Below are 16,124 nucleotides of genomic sequence, written 5' to 3'. Positions count from 1 at the left end.
CGGACGCAAGCAATGAGACGGTGATCGTTGAGATCCTGGTTGAAGACAGCAGGGTTGTATTTGGAGGGCAGGTTTGTAAAGCAGGCAGACAGGCATTGAAGCATTCAGGTGCTGTTTGGTTGAATGATAGAATAGGAAATTGTGACTAAGCAACTTTGAGCGTGGTATGATCATTGGTGCCAAGTGCCTGATCCAGTGTCTCAAACGGCTAAACTCCTGGGCTGTTCATGCACGACAGTGTCTAGGTTTTACCGGGAATGGTGCGACAAACAAAAAACATCCAGTCCTGTGTGCAAAACAGCTTGTTGAGTATAGGGCGGAAGAGAATGGCAAAAAATCGTGCAAGCTAACAGATGGGACACAAACAGAAAAATAACGGAGTAGTACAAGAGTGGTGTGCAGAACGACATCTCGGAATGCACAACTTGTTGATCCTTGTCACGACCACACCGGGTTCCACTCCTATCAGCTAAAAATAAGCGAAATCGGCTTCATTGGGCACGCAATTATAAACACTGGACAATTGAGGAGGGGAACAACAGCGCCTGGAACATGACCGCGAGACCGCCGTTTTCTTGAGTGGCCTGCTCCGTCTCCAGACCTCAACTCAATAGATCATATTTGGGATAAGATGGAATGAGCTGTAAGCAGCATGAATGTACCGCCTTCCAATCTGCAGCAACTGCGTGATGCCATCGTGTCAGCATGGACCAACATCCCTGTGGAACGTTTCCGACACCTTTGTAGAATGCCCCAAATAATTCAGGCAGTTCTGGAGAAAAAGTGGGGTCTGACCCAGTACTAGATGGGTGTCTCTAATAAACTCTCTGAGTGTATCCCTTTTATACATAACATATAAACATCTGAAATTTTAAGTAAACATTAAATTATGTATTAATCAATGCCACAAACCTGGGACCATTACTATCCGAGAGCGCACAGATTCTTATGCTTTTCCATTTTAGGAATTAGACCAGCACAAATGGCATGTAAAAACAGTATATTTTGGTGGATGAGTTAGAAATGGAAAAACTGGACAAGGTAGGTAGGTTTTATATAAAATACTAGGTCCGCTCCAGCAGAATGAGAAACACACTAAACATACTCAAAACAAGGAAGCCATGCCTAAACGCAGCTATATCAACACCTTTCTTGTCAATTTACCAGGTCCATGTTGCTGCTGTTAATTGTGAGCAGCATGTTTACCACTGCATTCAGTCTGGACCCCAGAGTAAGCAGGAGGACAGCATTACACAGGTGAGAGGTAGCAAAAACGGTACAACACTTACATAAAAAAATAAAAAAAAGTTAAACGCTACTGAGTCTAGATGTGATCAAATCAGGAGAAGAACAAGTGAAGGAAGCAGCGTAGGGAAAATGGGGGAAGGTAGGTTGGGTTTAAAGAGGAGATGGAGAGTTCCCGAATTGTCCGAAGTTGAGGGACCATTGGGCGTAAAAGGCTTATTGTGGAATAAGGGGTAGCTAGAGGGGGTAGCTAGAGATGTTTGGTCATGGAAAAAACATAAAAGTAGATGCTAAACGTTGACAGTACGTCCAACCGGCCTCACAACCGCAGACCACGCGTAACCAAGCCAGCCCAGGACCTCCATATCTGGTATCTTCACCTGTGGGATCAGGGGAGGGATGCTGAGGAGTGTTTCTATGGGAAAAACTCATTCTGATTTCCTGGGCCTGGCTATACCCTCCCAGACCAACCCATGGATGCACCCCTGCCTAGTCATGTGAAATCCATAGATTAAGGCCTAATGAATTTTTGTCAGTTGACTGATTTCTTTACATAAAATGTAACTCAATAAAATCTTTTAAATTGTTGCGTTTTATATATTTGTTAATTACAGAGATAAAGCCAGAAGATGAATGTACTTGTTGAACAGAGCTATAGCCAACACTCTTGCGTGTTAATATGGTCATCACTCACTCACTGTTAAATTTGTCACGGTCCCGATATCAGTGTTAGCTATCCTGCTACAGCACATTTTCATGTTGGGATGCGCACGCATCACTCGAACAGGCTGTTTGATGGTAAACAGAAAATGGCTCTAAACAGATGGAGCAGAAGTGAGCCAAGGGGCCAAAATAGAACTGTCTTTTCTATAACACCCTCTGGAAGAGTGTAAGGCTGTGTCCCAAATGGAATCCTAGTGTTCCCTATATAGTGCACTAGGGCACTGGTCAAAATAAGTGCACTATATGGGAAATAGGGTGCCATTTGGGACATACTTAAGTCTTAATAGTAAACAATAGCCTAAAAGAGGATGCTAATCAGTCTGGACTCTTCCTGTTGACATCCCTCAAACGGATAGGCAGACAGACAGCTTGATAGAGGCAGAGTCTTCTATTTGTAAATGACATGACAGGACACTGCCTGTCATGTTTTCAGATTAGCGCCCCGGTTGCCACCCTTCAGTGCCCTAGGTACACGGGGCTCAATGTCTGGCCTCTGACCGCAGCGAACAGCTAGCTATCTGACCTCACACAGCCTGCCTAGCCCTGAGGATCACCAGCCCTAATAGGTGGCAGGTTGTGGAGGAGCTATCGCACGTGCCGTAGACCGTACCGTGCCGTAGTGCTTTGATAATCCCCATAGTCATACCATTTTCATTTGAGTCAATTAACCCTTATGTGGTGTTCGTGTCTGTGGGGCCCATTTTAAATGTTTACTGAAAGAAAAATGGGGGGGGGGGGCCCAAAGAAGGGCAGGAAGACACAACACATGCATCAAGAAACACATTTGCAACACACACACACACACACACAGTAAAACTCTGTCCATGTGGTGTGTAGACAGGCCTTAATTTGTGTTCATTGGGGCTCATTTATAATTTCCGTAAAATACAGTGTCAAATTTGTCCTTCCAATTTGTTCAATTCAAAGCAAAAAAACATCAATAGTGATAACTTTTGCGTTTATATTTGTTCAATATAAACATTATTTATTCCACCCATGTCTTGATTATATATATTTAAAAAAAGGGATAGCACTTTTATATATATATATATATATATATATATATATATATATATATATATATATATATATATATGTGATCTAGCAGAGGTAAATGGCAAATGTTAACCATGTATGCTGTCTATATTGCTTGTAATTGATGTGTCAACATTTTAAGTCTTTACGTAAATTGTTACAGCTGTATTGTTTTGAAAGTCCAACAATATTATTGGGTTATGAGACCCGCAAACATTGGGTGAATAACAAAAAACATGACCCTCACCACACAAGGGTTAAATTTAATTTCTGTTTATGAATTCATTGGAGTTCCCAGAAAATGATTGCCATTGTTTTTCTATTCCAGGTCTTCAGTAGTTTTAAATGGAATTAACTTTGGCAGACAGTTCATAGGCATAAAACCCCTTCACATCAAAATGGAGGAGACAGTCTACTTGACTCACCTCAGTTTGGTAGAGTTGGAGAGATTGCAGTACTACATTTACGTCTTCTGTTTTGCATACAGTATGCTGCTAGATGGACTACAGCGCTTCCAAAATGGCACCCTATTCCCTTAATACTAGGTCAAAAGTAGAGCATTAGGATAGGAATATGATGCCATTTGGGACGCAATGTGTGCTGCCAGATGAACGAGGCGACCTCAAGTGTACCCAGAGAGGATTTGGTTATATGCGTCAGTTGTGGATTTATTGACCCACGGATAGGTGTGGAGAATGATGAAAAACTTGTAGTCAGTTGTGCCTGCTTAGGCGGCAAGCAGCTGGATGCTGCCTATGGAAGACCATCACTAGTTGACATGGATGCTTTGTAAAGACCTGGGTCTTGTTGTTTGTTCATACCCCTCACAACCTATTTTCTCCTTTTCAATGTTTTTGTCATTTTTAATTACATGGTTTACAGGGTAATCTCAAGTAGTTTTAATTTTTTTTGTCACGCTGCTGAGGGAACCGTATTCCGTTCTCTCTCGTTGTTTCATGGCCATAGCCAGGGTCTAGACTAGCATATTGTTGAGAGACCGTGCTCTCTGAGGAAAATGAGATGGGGGGGGGGGGGGTGATTATAGCCTGCTGGTGCTGAATGAAGATTACAGGAGATCTGCTCTCTGTCAGAACCAATTGAGAAGTGTGATTTGTCAAGTGCAAAAACAAGCCATTTGGGCCAGATATTGAGTTAATTAGTCAGATCAGGAAAACTGAACTTGCGTACCAAATTGCACCCTATTCCCTACATAGTGCACTACTTTTGACCAGAGCCCTGGACAAAATAGGCTGCAATTTGGGACGTAGACCATGAGAATGAGAGAGAATAAATATAGGTCAGTATTTGTAGCTTTTTTTTAGCTACTTTAAAATTACATTCAGATGAGATTCAAGGGTTTGTTTTTGCTTTTCAGGTTCAAAACTCATGAATATCTCATTGATAACGCTTATCAAAAGCAGACTGGAGCATAGTTTACTACTTAAAATAAACACTGTCCTTTAAAGTTTACTAACCCACTTAAAATAAATGTTCTCTTCTCGCTATCGTTTGTCTTAATCTTAGTTTGTCTTAATCCCACCTTCCCCCACCCCTTCTCTCCATCCTCGGATTCTGCATTCACAGTTTGACTCACACCTGATGTCACGCTGTCTGTTGCCATGGCAGTCGTTATGGCAACCACAGCAGCCTAGAGTTTCAGTAGTTGGCTGACTTATTTTTGGGGGGAGAGTCAGTAAGGGGTTAATATTGATAAGTTTACTTTTAATTATTTGCTTCCCTCAGCCTATTGAATGCTTACAGAGCATTGGCAGGCAGAGAAGAACAAGCCTACGGCTGGTTGTATGAATCCTCTAACAGCCTTGCTAAGTCGAGCCCAACCAAGACCTCTCAAATACACACACACACACAAAGACTAAGGCTTCTTCCCAATTGGCTATTCCCTGGCCTATGTAGTGCACTAATTTTGACTAGGGCCTGTCATTTGGTCGGTTAGGAGTTTAATCAGCCTGCCTAACAGTAAAAACACCTGACACCAAACATACAACCCAACAGGAGTCAGGAGCCTTGGGCAGACTGACTGACTCACTCACTGTTCTGGTCACAGTGAGGGTTACTATTCCATGAGAAAAGGGCCTTTAGCTAACAGCACAGTCTTTTTCCTTATCTTAGCACCCACCTGCTGGCCCATATAGTCCCCCAGCCCAGAGAGCCTGTCCACCTCCACCCCACTACACACCGGTCAGGTGGCGACAGAGGCCACATGACCATGGCCCCAAAACAACATCAAACACCGGTCAAGTAATACTGTAGTTTAATATTCTGTTCACATCAGAGTGAAGGATTTCAACCTCCTCCATGGTAGCCTAAACCTGCAGAATAATTTCTGACCCTTAGATAACAAAGTCTACAAACTAAAGACTCCCCTCAGACTTCAGAGGAGTTTGGTTTCTCTGACTGAGATTTGGTACAGTGAGGAATTTGGCTGGTTTTCCTGAGAGGTAGTGAAGTAGATGTCCGACTAGGTGTATCCTCAGCTAAAACTAGAGCTGTGACTCAAATTGCACCCTATTCCCTATGTAGTGCACTTATTGTGACCAGTGCTCTGGTCAACAGGAGTGCATTACACAGGAAATAGGGTGCCATTTGGGACGCTGTATCTATTCTGATTAGCTGTAGCTCAGTGAGTGGTAGGGCTGGCCTGGAGGCGTATTATATTAGATGACGTACTGTCAGGCACCAGTAATTATGATTCTATTTTTTCCTTTGTCTATTTTCTCTCTTTCTCACTCACTCTTCCGTTGTCACCTTAGGCACCCTGATAATAGCTAGGCTATAAGACTCATGAGATGCCTCTGTGCACAATGTTATATGCTTAGTTCTCTAGTGTGTGTGTGTCCAATTTGTGTGGAAGCCTCAATGGGTATTGTCATAGAGACTGGTGTTTTGATTGACAATACATTTGATTGGCATTTTTACAGGAACATGTTCAAGTAAAATGTCTGCTGACGTTAGCACCAACAGTCAGGAAGAGATGGGCTCACCTTTTCACTGTTAGCGCAGGTGCACTGGCGTTAAAATCCAAATGGATGTGAATACTAATGTTACTCTGTGTCTTACTATCTCCACAGGGTCTTCTTCAGTATGCCCGCGGAGCTTAGACTGTGCCAGAGCAGGGCGTCATTTCTGCCAGCCGGGCAGCTCACACTGCGGCCCCTGCCTCAACCCGCTGGTAGAGAACTCACATGGCATATGCATAGTGAAGAGGAGACATGCTCACGCCCCCCATTTTGGTATGTTCACTTATCCCTACTAATGCCAATGCATTGCTGTTTCACTGCTAGTGTAGAAACTGTAGCCAAAGCCACAAAGCACGTCTCGTTGCAAGCCTTGACCAAGCCTTTGGGACAAATATCCCTTCTCCTTCCAAAATTCAAAAGATGCTGAATGTAAGTGTACCCTATGTTCCCTCTAAGCTTCTCCCTCAGGACTGCCGTGCAGAATAAATATCTGCCTGCGCAGAGAAGCACTAGTTTGAACTTCACTCAACTTTCTAGACTTTTCCCTGTTAACACTATCAACATTTCCCTTTACTGTGGTAATTGTGATTGAATCAACGCAATATTAGCCACTTTCAATGCAACATACCGAAACAAAACGAACTATGCAAGACTTGGGGTGTTTCTCAAAAAGCATACTACCATGCTCTGAGCACGCAAATTGGAGCATGGAAGGTTCGGAGTATGTCCAAGTATGCAAAATGGAGCATGGTGGGCACTTATCGAATGCGTACTCAATTTCTACATATTTTGCAGCATGCTATCAATGCAAGCTTCAACGGAAAGTATGCAATTTAAAAATAAAAAAAATGCAACCACTTGAAAAATGTGGTAACATTTCTTGAAAACAGTTATTTCATTATTTGAGCTGCAGCGAGAGAATATACACTCCGCCATCGGAATGAAATGTTTGATATGTTAATAAATACACGCTGTGTTAATTTTGGCATGTTTACCTGCCTACATACCGTAGATCACAAGCCCATAATAAGTCAATAGGGCTATCTAGCTAGCTAGCCACAAATAATTGGTAGGTACCCCCAAAATATTTACATCTACCTTGCATAACATTAATTTGTCATATTTGCCTGTTTAACTGGCAAGCTGGTTAGATTATTAACGATTGAAATATCTAGCTGATAATAGTTATTATATTTGCTTTGTGAATATCTTGTTTTGTCTTGTTGCTATTGTCCTGGCTGGAAGAAGGTTCAGTAAATGGGGAGGTGAAGCATGAGGTAATACAGTAGGGGGAGTGCGAGTGCTTCTCAAATGTAATGTTTTATGCATTCTCCACATTCTCGTTCTCACAAGCGTACTCAAGAGAACATCGTCAGAGAATGCCCTCACAGCATGAGAGCGGAGCACTGTATTATGCATATTGAGTATGCAAAACTAACTATATATATATATATATATATATATATATATTGTTGTAAGCAGAATGCATCGTTGTAAGATTATATTGCATTGACAGATATGACAGGCCCAAACTCTACACAGATCGGTGTGTCGTAACCAATCAGAGCTGCAGTAGGCCTATTTGCAAATATACCATTGCCATATATGGATCTGTGCCATTCACTTTGAACTGGACTATGTTTACAGCATAAGCGGTGTCATGACTCTCCTGTGAGGATCCAAAGATCAGGCTACAATCGATCAGCATCTACAGAGCCATTGGTGTGTGGGTTTTATGAATTTTTTAAAAAATTAGGGGGGGTTGTATCATTTGTATCATTATTTTTTTATAACCCCACCCTGATCTGTACTTCACAACTTTGTCCCTGACCTGTTTGGAGAGCTCCTTGGTCTTCATGGTGCCCCTTGCTTAGTGGTGTTGCAGACTCTGGAGCCTTTCAGAACGTGTGTGTGTATGTATATATATATATATATATATATATATATATATATATATATACACATACAGTGCCTTGCGAAAGTATTCAGCCCCCTTGAACTTTGCGACCTTTTGCCACATTTCAGGCTTCAAACATAAAGATATAAAACTGTATTTTTTTTGTGAAGAATCAACAAGTGGGACACAATCATGAAGTGGAACGACATTTATTGGATATTTCAAACTTTTTTAACAAATCAAAAACTGAAAAATTGGGCGTGCAAAATTATTCAGCCCCTTTTACTTTCAGTGCAGCAAACTCTCTCCAGAAGTTCAGTGAGGATCTCTGAATGATCCAATGTTGACCTAAATGACTAATGATGATAAATACAATCCACCTGTGTGTAATCAAGTCTCCGTATAAATGCACCTGCACCGTGATAGTCTCAGAGGTCCGTTAAAAGCGCAGAGAGCATCATGAAGAACAAGGAACACACCAGGCAGGTCCGAGATACTGTTGTGAAGAAGTTTAAAGCCGGATTTGGATACAAAAAGATTTCCCAAGCTTTAAACATCCCAAGGAGCACTGTGCAAGCGATAATATTGAAATGGAAGGAGTATCAGACCACTGCAAATCTACCAAGACCTGGCCGTCCCTCTAAACTTTCAGCTCATACAAGGAGAAGACTGATCAGAGATGCAGCCAAGAGGCCCATGATCACTCTGGATGAACTGCAGAGATCTACAGCTGAGGTGGGAGACTCTGTCCATAGGACAACAATCAGTCGTATATTGCACAAATCTGGCCTTTATGGAAGAGTGGCAAGAAGAAAGCCATTTCTTAAAGATATCCATAAAAAGTGTGATTTAAAGTTTGCCACAAGCCACCTGGGAGACACACCAAACATGTGGAAGAAGGTGCTCTGGTCAGATGAAACCAAAATTGAACTTTTTGGCAACAATGCAAAACGTTATGTTTGGCGTAAAAGCAACACAGCTCATCACCCTGAACACACCATCCCCACTGTCAAACATGGTGGTGGCAGCATCATGGTTTGGGCCTGCTTTTCTTCAGCAGGGACAGGGAAGATGGTTAAAATTGGAGCCAAATACAGGACCATTCTGGAAGAAAACCTGATGGAGTCTGCAAAAGACCTGAGACTGGGACGGAGATTTGTCTTCCAACAAGACAATGATCCAAAACATAAAGCAAAATCTACAATGGAATGGTTCAAAAATAAACATATCCAGGTGTTAGAATGGCCAAGTCAAAGTCCAGACCTGAATCCAATCGAGAATCTGTGGAAAGAACTGAAAACTGCTGTTCACAAATGCTCTCCATCCAACCTCACTGAGCTCGAGCTGTTTTGCAAGGAGGAATGGGAGAAAAAATTCAGTCTCTCGATGTGCAAAACTGATAGAGACATACCCCAAGCGACTTACAGCTGTAATCGCAGCAAAAGGTGGCGCTGCAAAGTATTAACTTAAGGGGGCTGAATAATTTTGCACGCCCAATTTTTCAGTTTTTGATTTGTTAAAAAAGTTTGAAATATCCAATAAATGTCGTTCCACTTCATGATTGTGTCCCACTTGTTGTTGATTCTTCACAAAAAAATACAGTTTTATATCTTTATGTTTGAAGCCTGAAATGTGGCAAAAGGTCGCAAAGTTCAAGGGGGCCGAATACTTTTGCAAGGCACTGTGTGTATGTGTATATATATCAAAAAAATAAAGGGAACACTAAAATAACACATCCTAGATCTGAATGAATGAAATATTCTTATTAAATACTTTTTTCTTTACATAGTTGAATGTGCTGAGAACAAAATCACACAAAAATGATCAATGGAAATCAAATTTATCAACCCATGGAGGTCTGGATTTGGAGTCACACTCAAAATTAAAGTGGAAAACCACACTACAGGCTGATCCAACTTTGATGTAATGTCCTTAAAACAAGTCAAAATGAGGCTCAGTAGTGTGTGTGGCCTCCACGTGCCTGTATGACCTCCCTACCACGCCTGGGCATGCTCCTGATGAGGTGGCGGATGGTCTCCTGAGGGATCTCCTCCCAGACCTGGACTAACGCATCGGCCAACTCCTGGACAGTCTGTGGTGCAACGTGGCGTTGGTGGATGGAGCGAGACATGATGTCCCAGATGTGATCAATTGGATTCAGGTCTGGGGAACGGGCGGGCCAGTCCATAGCATCAATGCCTTCCTCTTGCAGGAACTGCTGACACACTCCAGCCACATGACGTCTAGCATTGTCTTGCATTAGGAGAAACCCAGGGCCAACCGCATGAGCATATGGTCTCACAAGGGGTCTGAGGATCTCATCTCGGTACCTAATGGCAGTCAGGCTACCTCTGGCGAGCACATGGAGTGCTGTGCGGCACCCCAAAGAAATGCCACCCCACACCATGACTGACCCACCGCCAAACCAGTTATGCTGGAGGATGTTGCAGGCAGCAGAACATTCTCCACAGCGTCTCCAGACTGTCACGTCTGTCACGTGTGAGCCTGCTTTCATCTGTGAAGAGCACAGGGCGCCAGTGGCGAATTTCCCAATCTTGGTGTTCTCTGGCAAATGCCAAACGTCCTGCACGGTGTTGGGCTGTAAGCACAACCCCCACCTGTGGACGTCGGGCCCTCATACCACCCTTGTGGAGTCTGTTTCTGACCATTTGAGCAGACGCATGCACATTTGTGGCCTGCTGGAGGTCATTTTGCAGGGCTCTGGCAGTGCTCCTCCTGCTCCTCCTTCCACAAAGGTGGAGGTAGCGGTCCTGCTGCTGGGTTGTTGCCCTCCTACGGCCTCCTCCACGTCTCCTGATGTACTGGCCTGTCTCCTGGTAGCGCGTCCATGCTCTGGACACTACGCTGACAGATACAGCAAACCTTCTTGCCACAGCTCGCATTGATGTGCCATCCTGGATGAGCTGCACTACCTGAGCCACTTGTGTGGGTTGTAGACTCCGTCTCGTGCTACCATTAGAGTGAAAGGGCCGCGAGCATTCAAAAGTGACCAAAACATCAGCCAGGAAGCATAGGAACTGAGAAGTGGTCTGTGGTCATCACTTGCAGAACCACTCCTTTATTGGGGGTGTCTTGCTAATTGCCTATAATTTCCACCTGTTGTCTATTCCATTTGCACAACAGCATGTGAAATTTATTGTCAATCAGTGTTGCTTCTTAAGTGGACAGTTTGATTTCACAGAAGTGTGATTGACTTAGTTAGTTACATTGTGTTTAAGTGTTCCCTTTATTTTTTTGAGCAGTGTGTATGTGTGATAGTGTGTATGTATGTGTATATGTATATATATATATATATATATATATATATATATATATATATATATATATATATATATATATATATATAATATACTATATGAGAGATCATGTGACACTTAAAGTCCACCTGTGTGCAATCTATTTAAATAATTATGTGACTTCTGAAGGTAATTGGTTGCACCAGATCTTATTTAGGGGCTTCATAGCAAAGAGGGTGAATACATATGCACGGACCACTTTTCCTTTTATTTAAACATTTTTTTAAACAATTTTTTCTCTTCACCAATTTGGACTATTTTGTGTATGTCCATTACATCCAAATAAAAATCTATTTAAATTACAAGTTAAATGGGTTAATGTCAAGCCCTACATGTTTTTTCCAATAGTCTAATCCAGGTATTCCCAAACTGGGTTATGCCAAATAAATAAAAATGTGATTCACATTTAAAAAATTATAAAAATGTTTTGCTCGAAAATTGATAAATATTTAGAAATGTTTAAAAAGTAAGGCCCACGTCCATTTAGGCACATACCAGCTCTACTGGTTGTACTGCTACTACCAGCAGTACTACACCTGCACCTGTCGACGACACAAGTTGTTATGCTTCCACGAGCACATCCAATGCTAGCATCAGTAATTCTACATTTGTTGTTAGCCCAGCTAGCATGGACACTGACAGTGAATCTGATGCAGCCGATGAGCTACTGCCCCCTTACCCGGGAAAGCACCACAAATATGATGAGAACTACATTGATTTGGGAGTAGTGCCTTTCCTTAGCCACAGTGTGTTATATGTTCAAAAGTATTATCTTTCAACATGATGAAACCTTGACTCTTGCGCAGACATTTAGAATCAAAACATGCCAATTAGAAAAATAAGCCATGGGAGTTTTTTGAGTGAGAATTATGACTTCCAAGTAGTAAGACATTTATAAAAGCGACAGATACTATTAATAAGAAGGGGCTAGAAGAGTCTTATGTTGTGAGCTACCGAGTGGCTAGGACAGGCAAGCCCCATACTATTCTGGAGAAGTTCATTCTTCCTGCTGCCACGGATATGGCTGAAACAATGCTGGGGGAAAAGGCCCAAAAAACTATACAGAAAATTGCATCAGTGACATGGCAGGAGATGTTTTGAAACAATTACTGGTTCGCATACAAACCCGTGCAATATATGCGTTACAGCCTGATGAGTCAACAGACGTGGCGCTGCTCCTGGTATATGTCCGTTACGTTTATGGGGGGTCAATTAAGGAAGACATCCTCTTCTGCAAACCACTGGAAACCAGGACAACAAGAGAGGATACTGGACAGCATCAAATGGACTTTGGTGGTCAAGATGTGTTGGTATCTGTGGCACAAAAGCCATGACAGTGAGACCTAGTGGGGTGGTAACGCGCGTGCAAGCAGTTGCTCCCGACGCCACTTGGGTACACTGCAGCATCCACAGAGAGGCTCTTGCTGCCAAGGGAATACCTGACAGATTGAAAGACGTTTTGGACACTACAGTGAAAATTGTTCACTTTGTTAAAGCAAGGCCCCTAAACTCTCATGTATTTTCTGCACTATGCAATGATATGGGCAGAAACCATGTAACGCTTTTACAACATACAGAAGTGTGCTGGTTGTCAAGGGGCAAAGTATTGACACGTTTTTTTAAAAATGAGAGACAAACGTAGTTTTCTTTCATTTTCATTTTCACTTGTCTGACCGCATGCATGATGACGAGTTTCTCACACGACTGGCCTATCTGGGTGATGTTTATTCTCGCCTAAATGATCTGAATCTAGGATTACAGGGACTCTCCAAGACTATATTCAATGTGCGGGACAAAATTGAGAATATGATTTTAATAAGTTGGAGCTCTTTTTTTGTCTGCATTAACAAGGACAATACACAGGTCTTTCCATTGTATGATTTTTTTGTGTGCAAATTAACTCACACTCATGGACAATGTCAAATGTGATATAGCGAAGCACCTGAGTGAGTTGGGTGCGCAATTATGCAGGTACTTTCCCAAAACGGACGACTTAAACAACTGGATTCGTTATCCCTTTTGTGCCCTGCCTCCAGTCCATTTACCGATATCTGAACAAGAGAGTCTCATCGAAATTGCATAAAGCAGTTCTGTGAAAATTGAATTTAATCACAAGCCACTGACAGATTTCTGGATTGGGCTACGCTCAGAGTTTCTTGCCTTGGCAAATTGCGCTGTTAAGACACTGTTGCCCTTTGCAACCACGTACCTATGTGAGAGGGGATTCTCAGCCATCACTAGCATGAAAACTAAATACAGGCACAGACTTTGTGTGGGAAATTATTTAAGACAGACTCTCTCCAATACAACCCAACATTGCAGAGTTATGTGCATCCTTTCAAGCACACCCTTCTCATTATTCACAATTTTCAATTAACAAATAAAGGTTTATATATAAGATGGCTAAATAAAGAGCAAAATTGTATTTATTGATTATTATTATTTGTGCCCTGGTCCTATAAGAGCGCTTTGTCACTTCCCACGAGCCGGGTTGTGAAGACAACTCACACTCTTATGTTTAATAAATGTATTGTATTGTGTGTGTGGCAGGCTTACAATGATAGCAAAAAAACATTTGAGAGTCCCCTGCCCTGGTGCTAGAGGGGTACGCAGCTGGAGGTTGAATGTTTGAAGGGGTTCAGGACTATAAAAAGTTTCTAAAAGGTCTAATCGAATGGTTGGTTGCTACTGTAGGCTGAATGATAGAACAGCTATTTGTTAGAATGTTGTGGGATCCATTTTCTCCATTGGTTTTGATGGTAGGCCACTCTAATTTAGGACTAAATTATGATCAAATAGCCACAGCAGTCAACTTGAACACTGTTATAACTGTAAGTTAAAGCGGGTACAGCCGCAGTGTTCGCAGTAAACGCCAGGAGTTGCACAGAATTTTCACAATGTTCAGGTTTGCACTCAGCAGACCTTTTGAGGGAACGTTGAGTGTACCCCCACAAGATTCGTCCTAATAACCTGTTATACAAAACGAGGGCACAGGGAGAACTGTTCCACATTGTCTGTCCCATCTCACGAGAGACTAGTTTAATGTGAAAAATAAGTTAATATTGCTCACTTTTTAATGGATAATAGCAGTCTCCCCTCCAGTCCCCCACTGCCTCAGACTTTAACGAGTGTTAATGAGACAGCGTAGGGGGTGCGTCATCAGGGGACTGAGAGCTGATAGCTCGGGAAAAAGGTTTGTTGTTCCAATGGAGAGAGAGAGCCAGAGCAATGGGAAAGGATTCATAATGGTTCAAAATGAGAATGGATGACTTTCATAAAGTCGTATTGATACAAAACAATTGGCATTAAAACCCATAAAGAAATATCTTAGATTAGATTTAGTCATAGGCCAGACAGACACTGGAGGGAGGGTGACTCCAGGAAAGCCCTACATTAAAGAAGGAAAGGAATTGAAAGACTGAGACCTGATTCACCACCGGTCTGTGAGATTACAGCCTAGCCACAACAAAGTCTAAACGATTATCCCTCAGCACAGATTGTAAAGCATGGACTGTCTGCCAAGAAGGTTTTCCCTGATCCACTGACAGAAAATACATCCCAAATGGCACCCTGATCCCTATCAAGCATGCTACTTTTAACGCAAGCGTGCCATTTGGGACACATCCACTGACTGGCTCTAGAAGAGCTGATGGTAAACAGAATAAATCACTAAACAGAAGGTTAGAGAGGACCCCTCTATCATTCTTTCCTCCTCCACATATCTCTCTTCCTCTCTATCACTCTATCCTCCTTTTCTTCTCTTTCTTTTCCTCTTGCTGCCCTTCACACACGCTATCCTCCTCCTGAGCGAGCTCATCCGTGGATATTCTAGCCACTCCATACACACTGAGCACACTGATGTTGTGAGCAACAGTTTGCCCGTTTAGACTTTGAGTATCTGTCATCTGGACATGTTTACCGGCTCTCATCGTGGGTTGCTTCCCAAGTGGTCCCTGTATGCACTGCTCTGACCATAGTCCGGCTTCTGTTCAAAAATAGTGCACTATGTAGTGAATAAGGATGCCATTTGAGACCTCTGGATTTGCAGCTGTACACACAGTTAATTCACCGACTTAGCCCACCGCATTTAAGTGGTATCCATTTTCCTAATGGCCATTTAGTTCTTTGCAGCCACTTAGGACATGACTGGCACATGACTGAATTTAATGGATAAGAATGATTCGCATGCGAACCACTTTGTATGTTGTGAGGCCGGTTGGAGGGACTGCCAATTTCTCTAAAATGATAAATGCTCACTAACAGGGATGTAAACAAATTTGTGCACAAAATTTGAGAGAATATTTTTATGCATATGGAAGATATCTGGGATATATTGTTTCAGCTCATGAAACATGGGACCAACACATGTTTCATTTATATTTTTGTTCAGATTATATATATGTTTTTCAGTTGCTCAGAAAACTTGGGGGGCCAAATTAAACCACAGCACGCGGGCCGCCATTTGGGGAAGCCTGCCCTACAGTATAGCTCGCTCACTTACAAAACACCTGGAACAATTATATGTAATACACTTGAGACCATGGCTACTAGGCACATGGGGCAATCGGCAGCGTATTTCCAGTAGACAATGGCTGCTAGACACACGGGGCAAACAGTTGCCTATTTCAGGTCATTTCCCCCAAAACAAGGCAATATTTGCAGACATGTTCAAACGAGAGATTGGTTTTTACCCAACCCCAACCACCCACTCGACAAACACAGAACATTTTGAGGAAATGTGACAGAATAATTACATTTGAGCATTGAGCTGCAGTATGACTCATATTTCTGTTGCCACTGTGTCTTGTGTGCTCCCAAACGGCACCCTTTCCCCTAGCTGTTGTTTTAAGTCCGAGATTTTCACTTCAACTGTGGCCACCAGATTATTGGAAATTGCAGCTGGAGTTGACTATCTTGCATTGGCTTCAG

General features: G+C 42.4%; 1 protein-coding gene across 1 annotated transcript in view; it reads left to right on the top strand.

Annotated features, from left to right (window-relative positions):
* The window catches only part of npdc1b (neural proliferation, differentiation and control, 1b), a 51,131-nt gene that overhangs the window by 22,896 nt on the left and 12,111 nt on the right, over nucleotides 1–16,124 (top strand). Inside the window, exon 2 of the mRNA XM_021606543.3 lies at nucleotides 6,093–6,254. Coding sequence (XP_021462218.2) covers nucleotides 6,093–6,254 — 162 coding nt within the window. The remainder of the gene's footprint in view (nucleotides 1–6,092; nucleotides 6,255–16,124) is intronic.

This window comes from Oncorhynchus mykiss, chromosome 6 (genome assembly GCF_057628025.1).
Source record: "Oncorhynchus mykiss isolate SJ-2025 chromosome 6, ASM5762802v1, whole genome shotgun sequence".
Lineage (NCBI taxonomy): Eukaryota > Metazoa > Chordata > Actinopteri > Salmoniformes > Salmonidae > Oncorhynchus > Oncorhynchus mykiss.
Note: the sequence above shows the minus strand (reverse complement) of the source record. Positions and strands in the feature narration are given on the sequence as shown.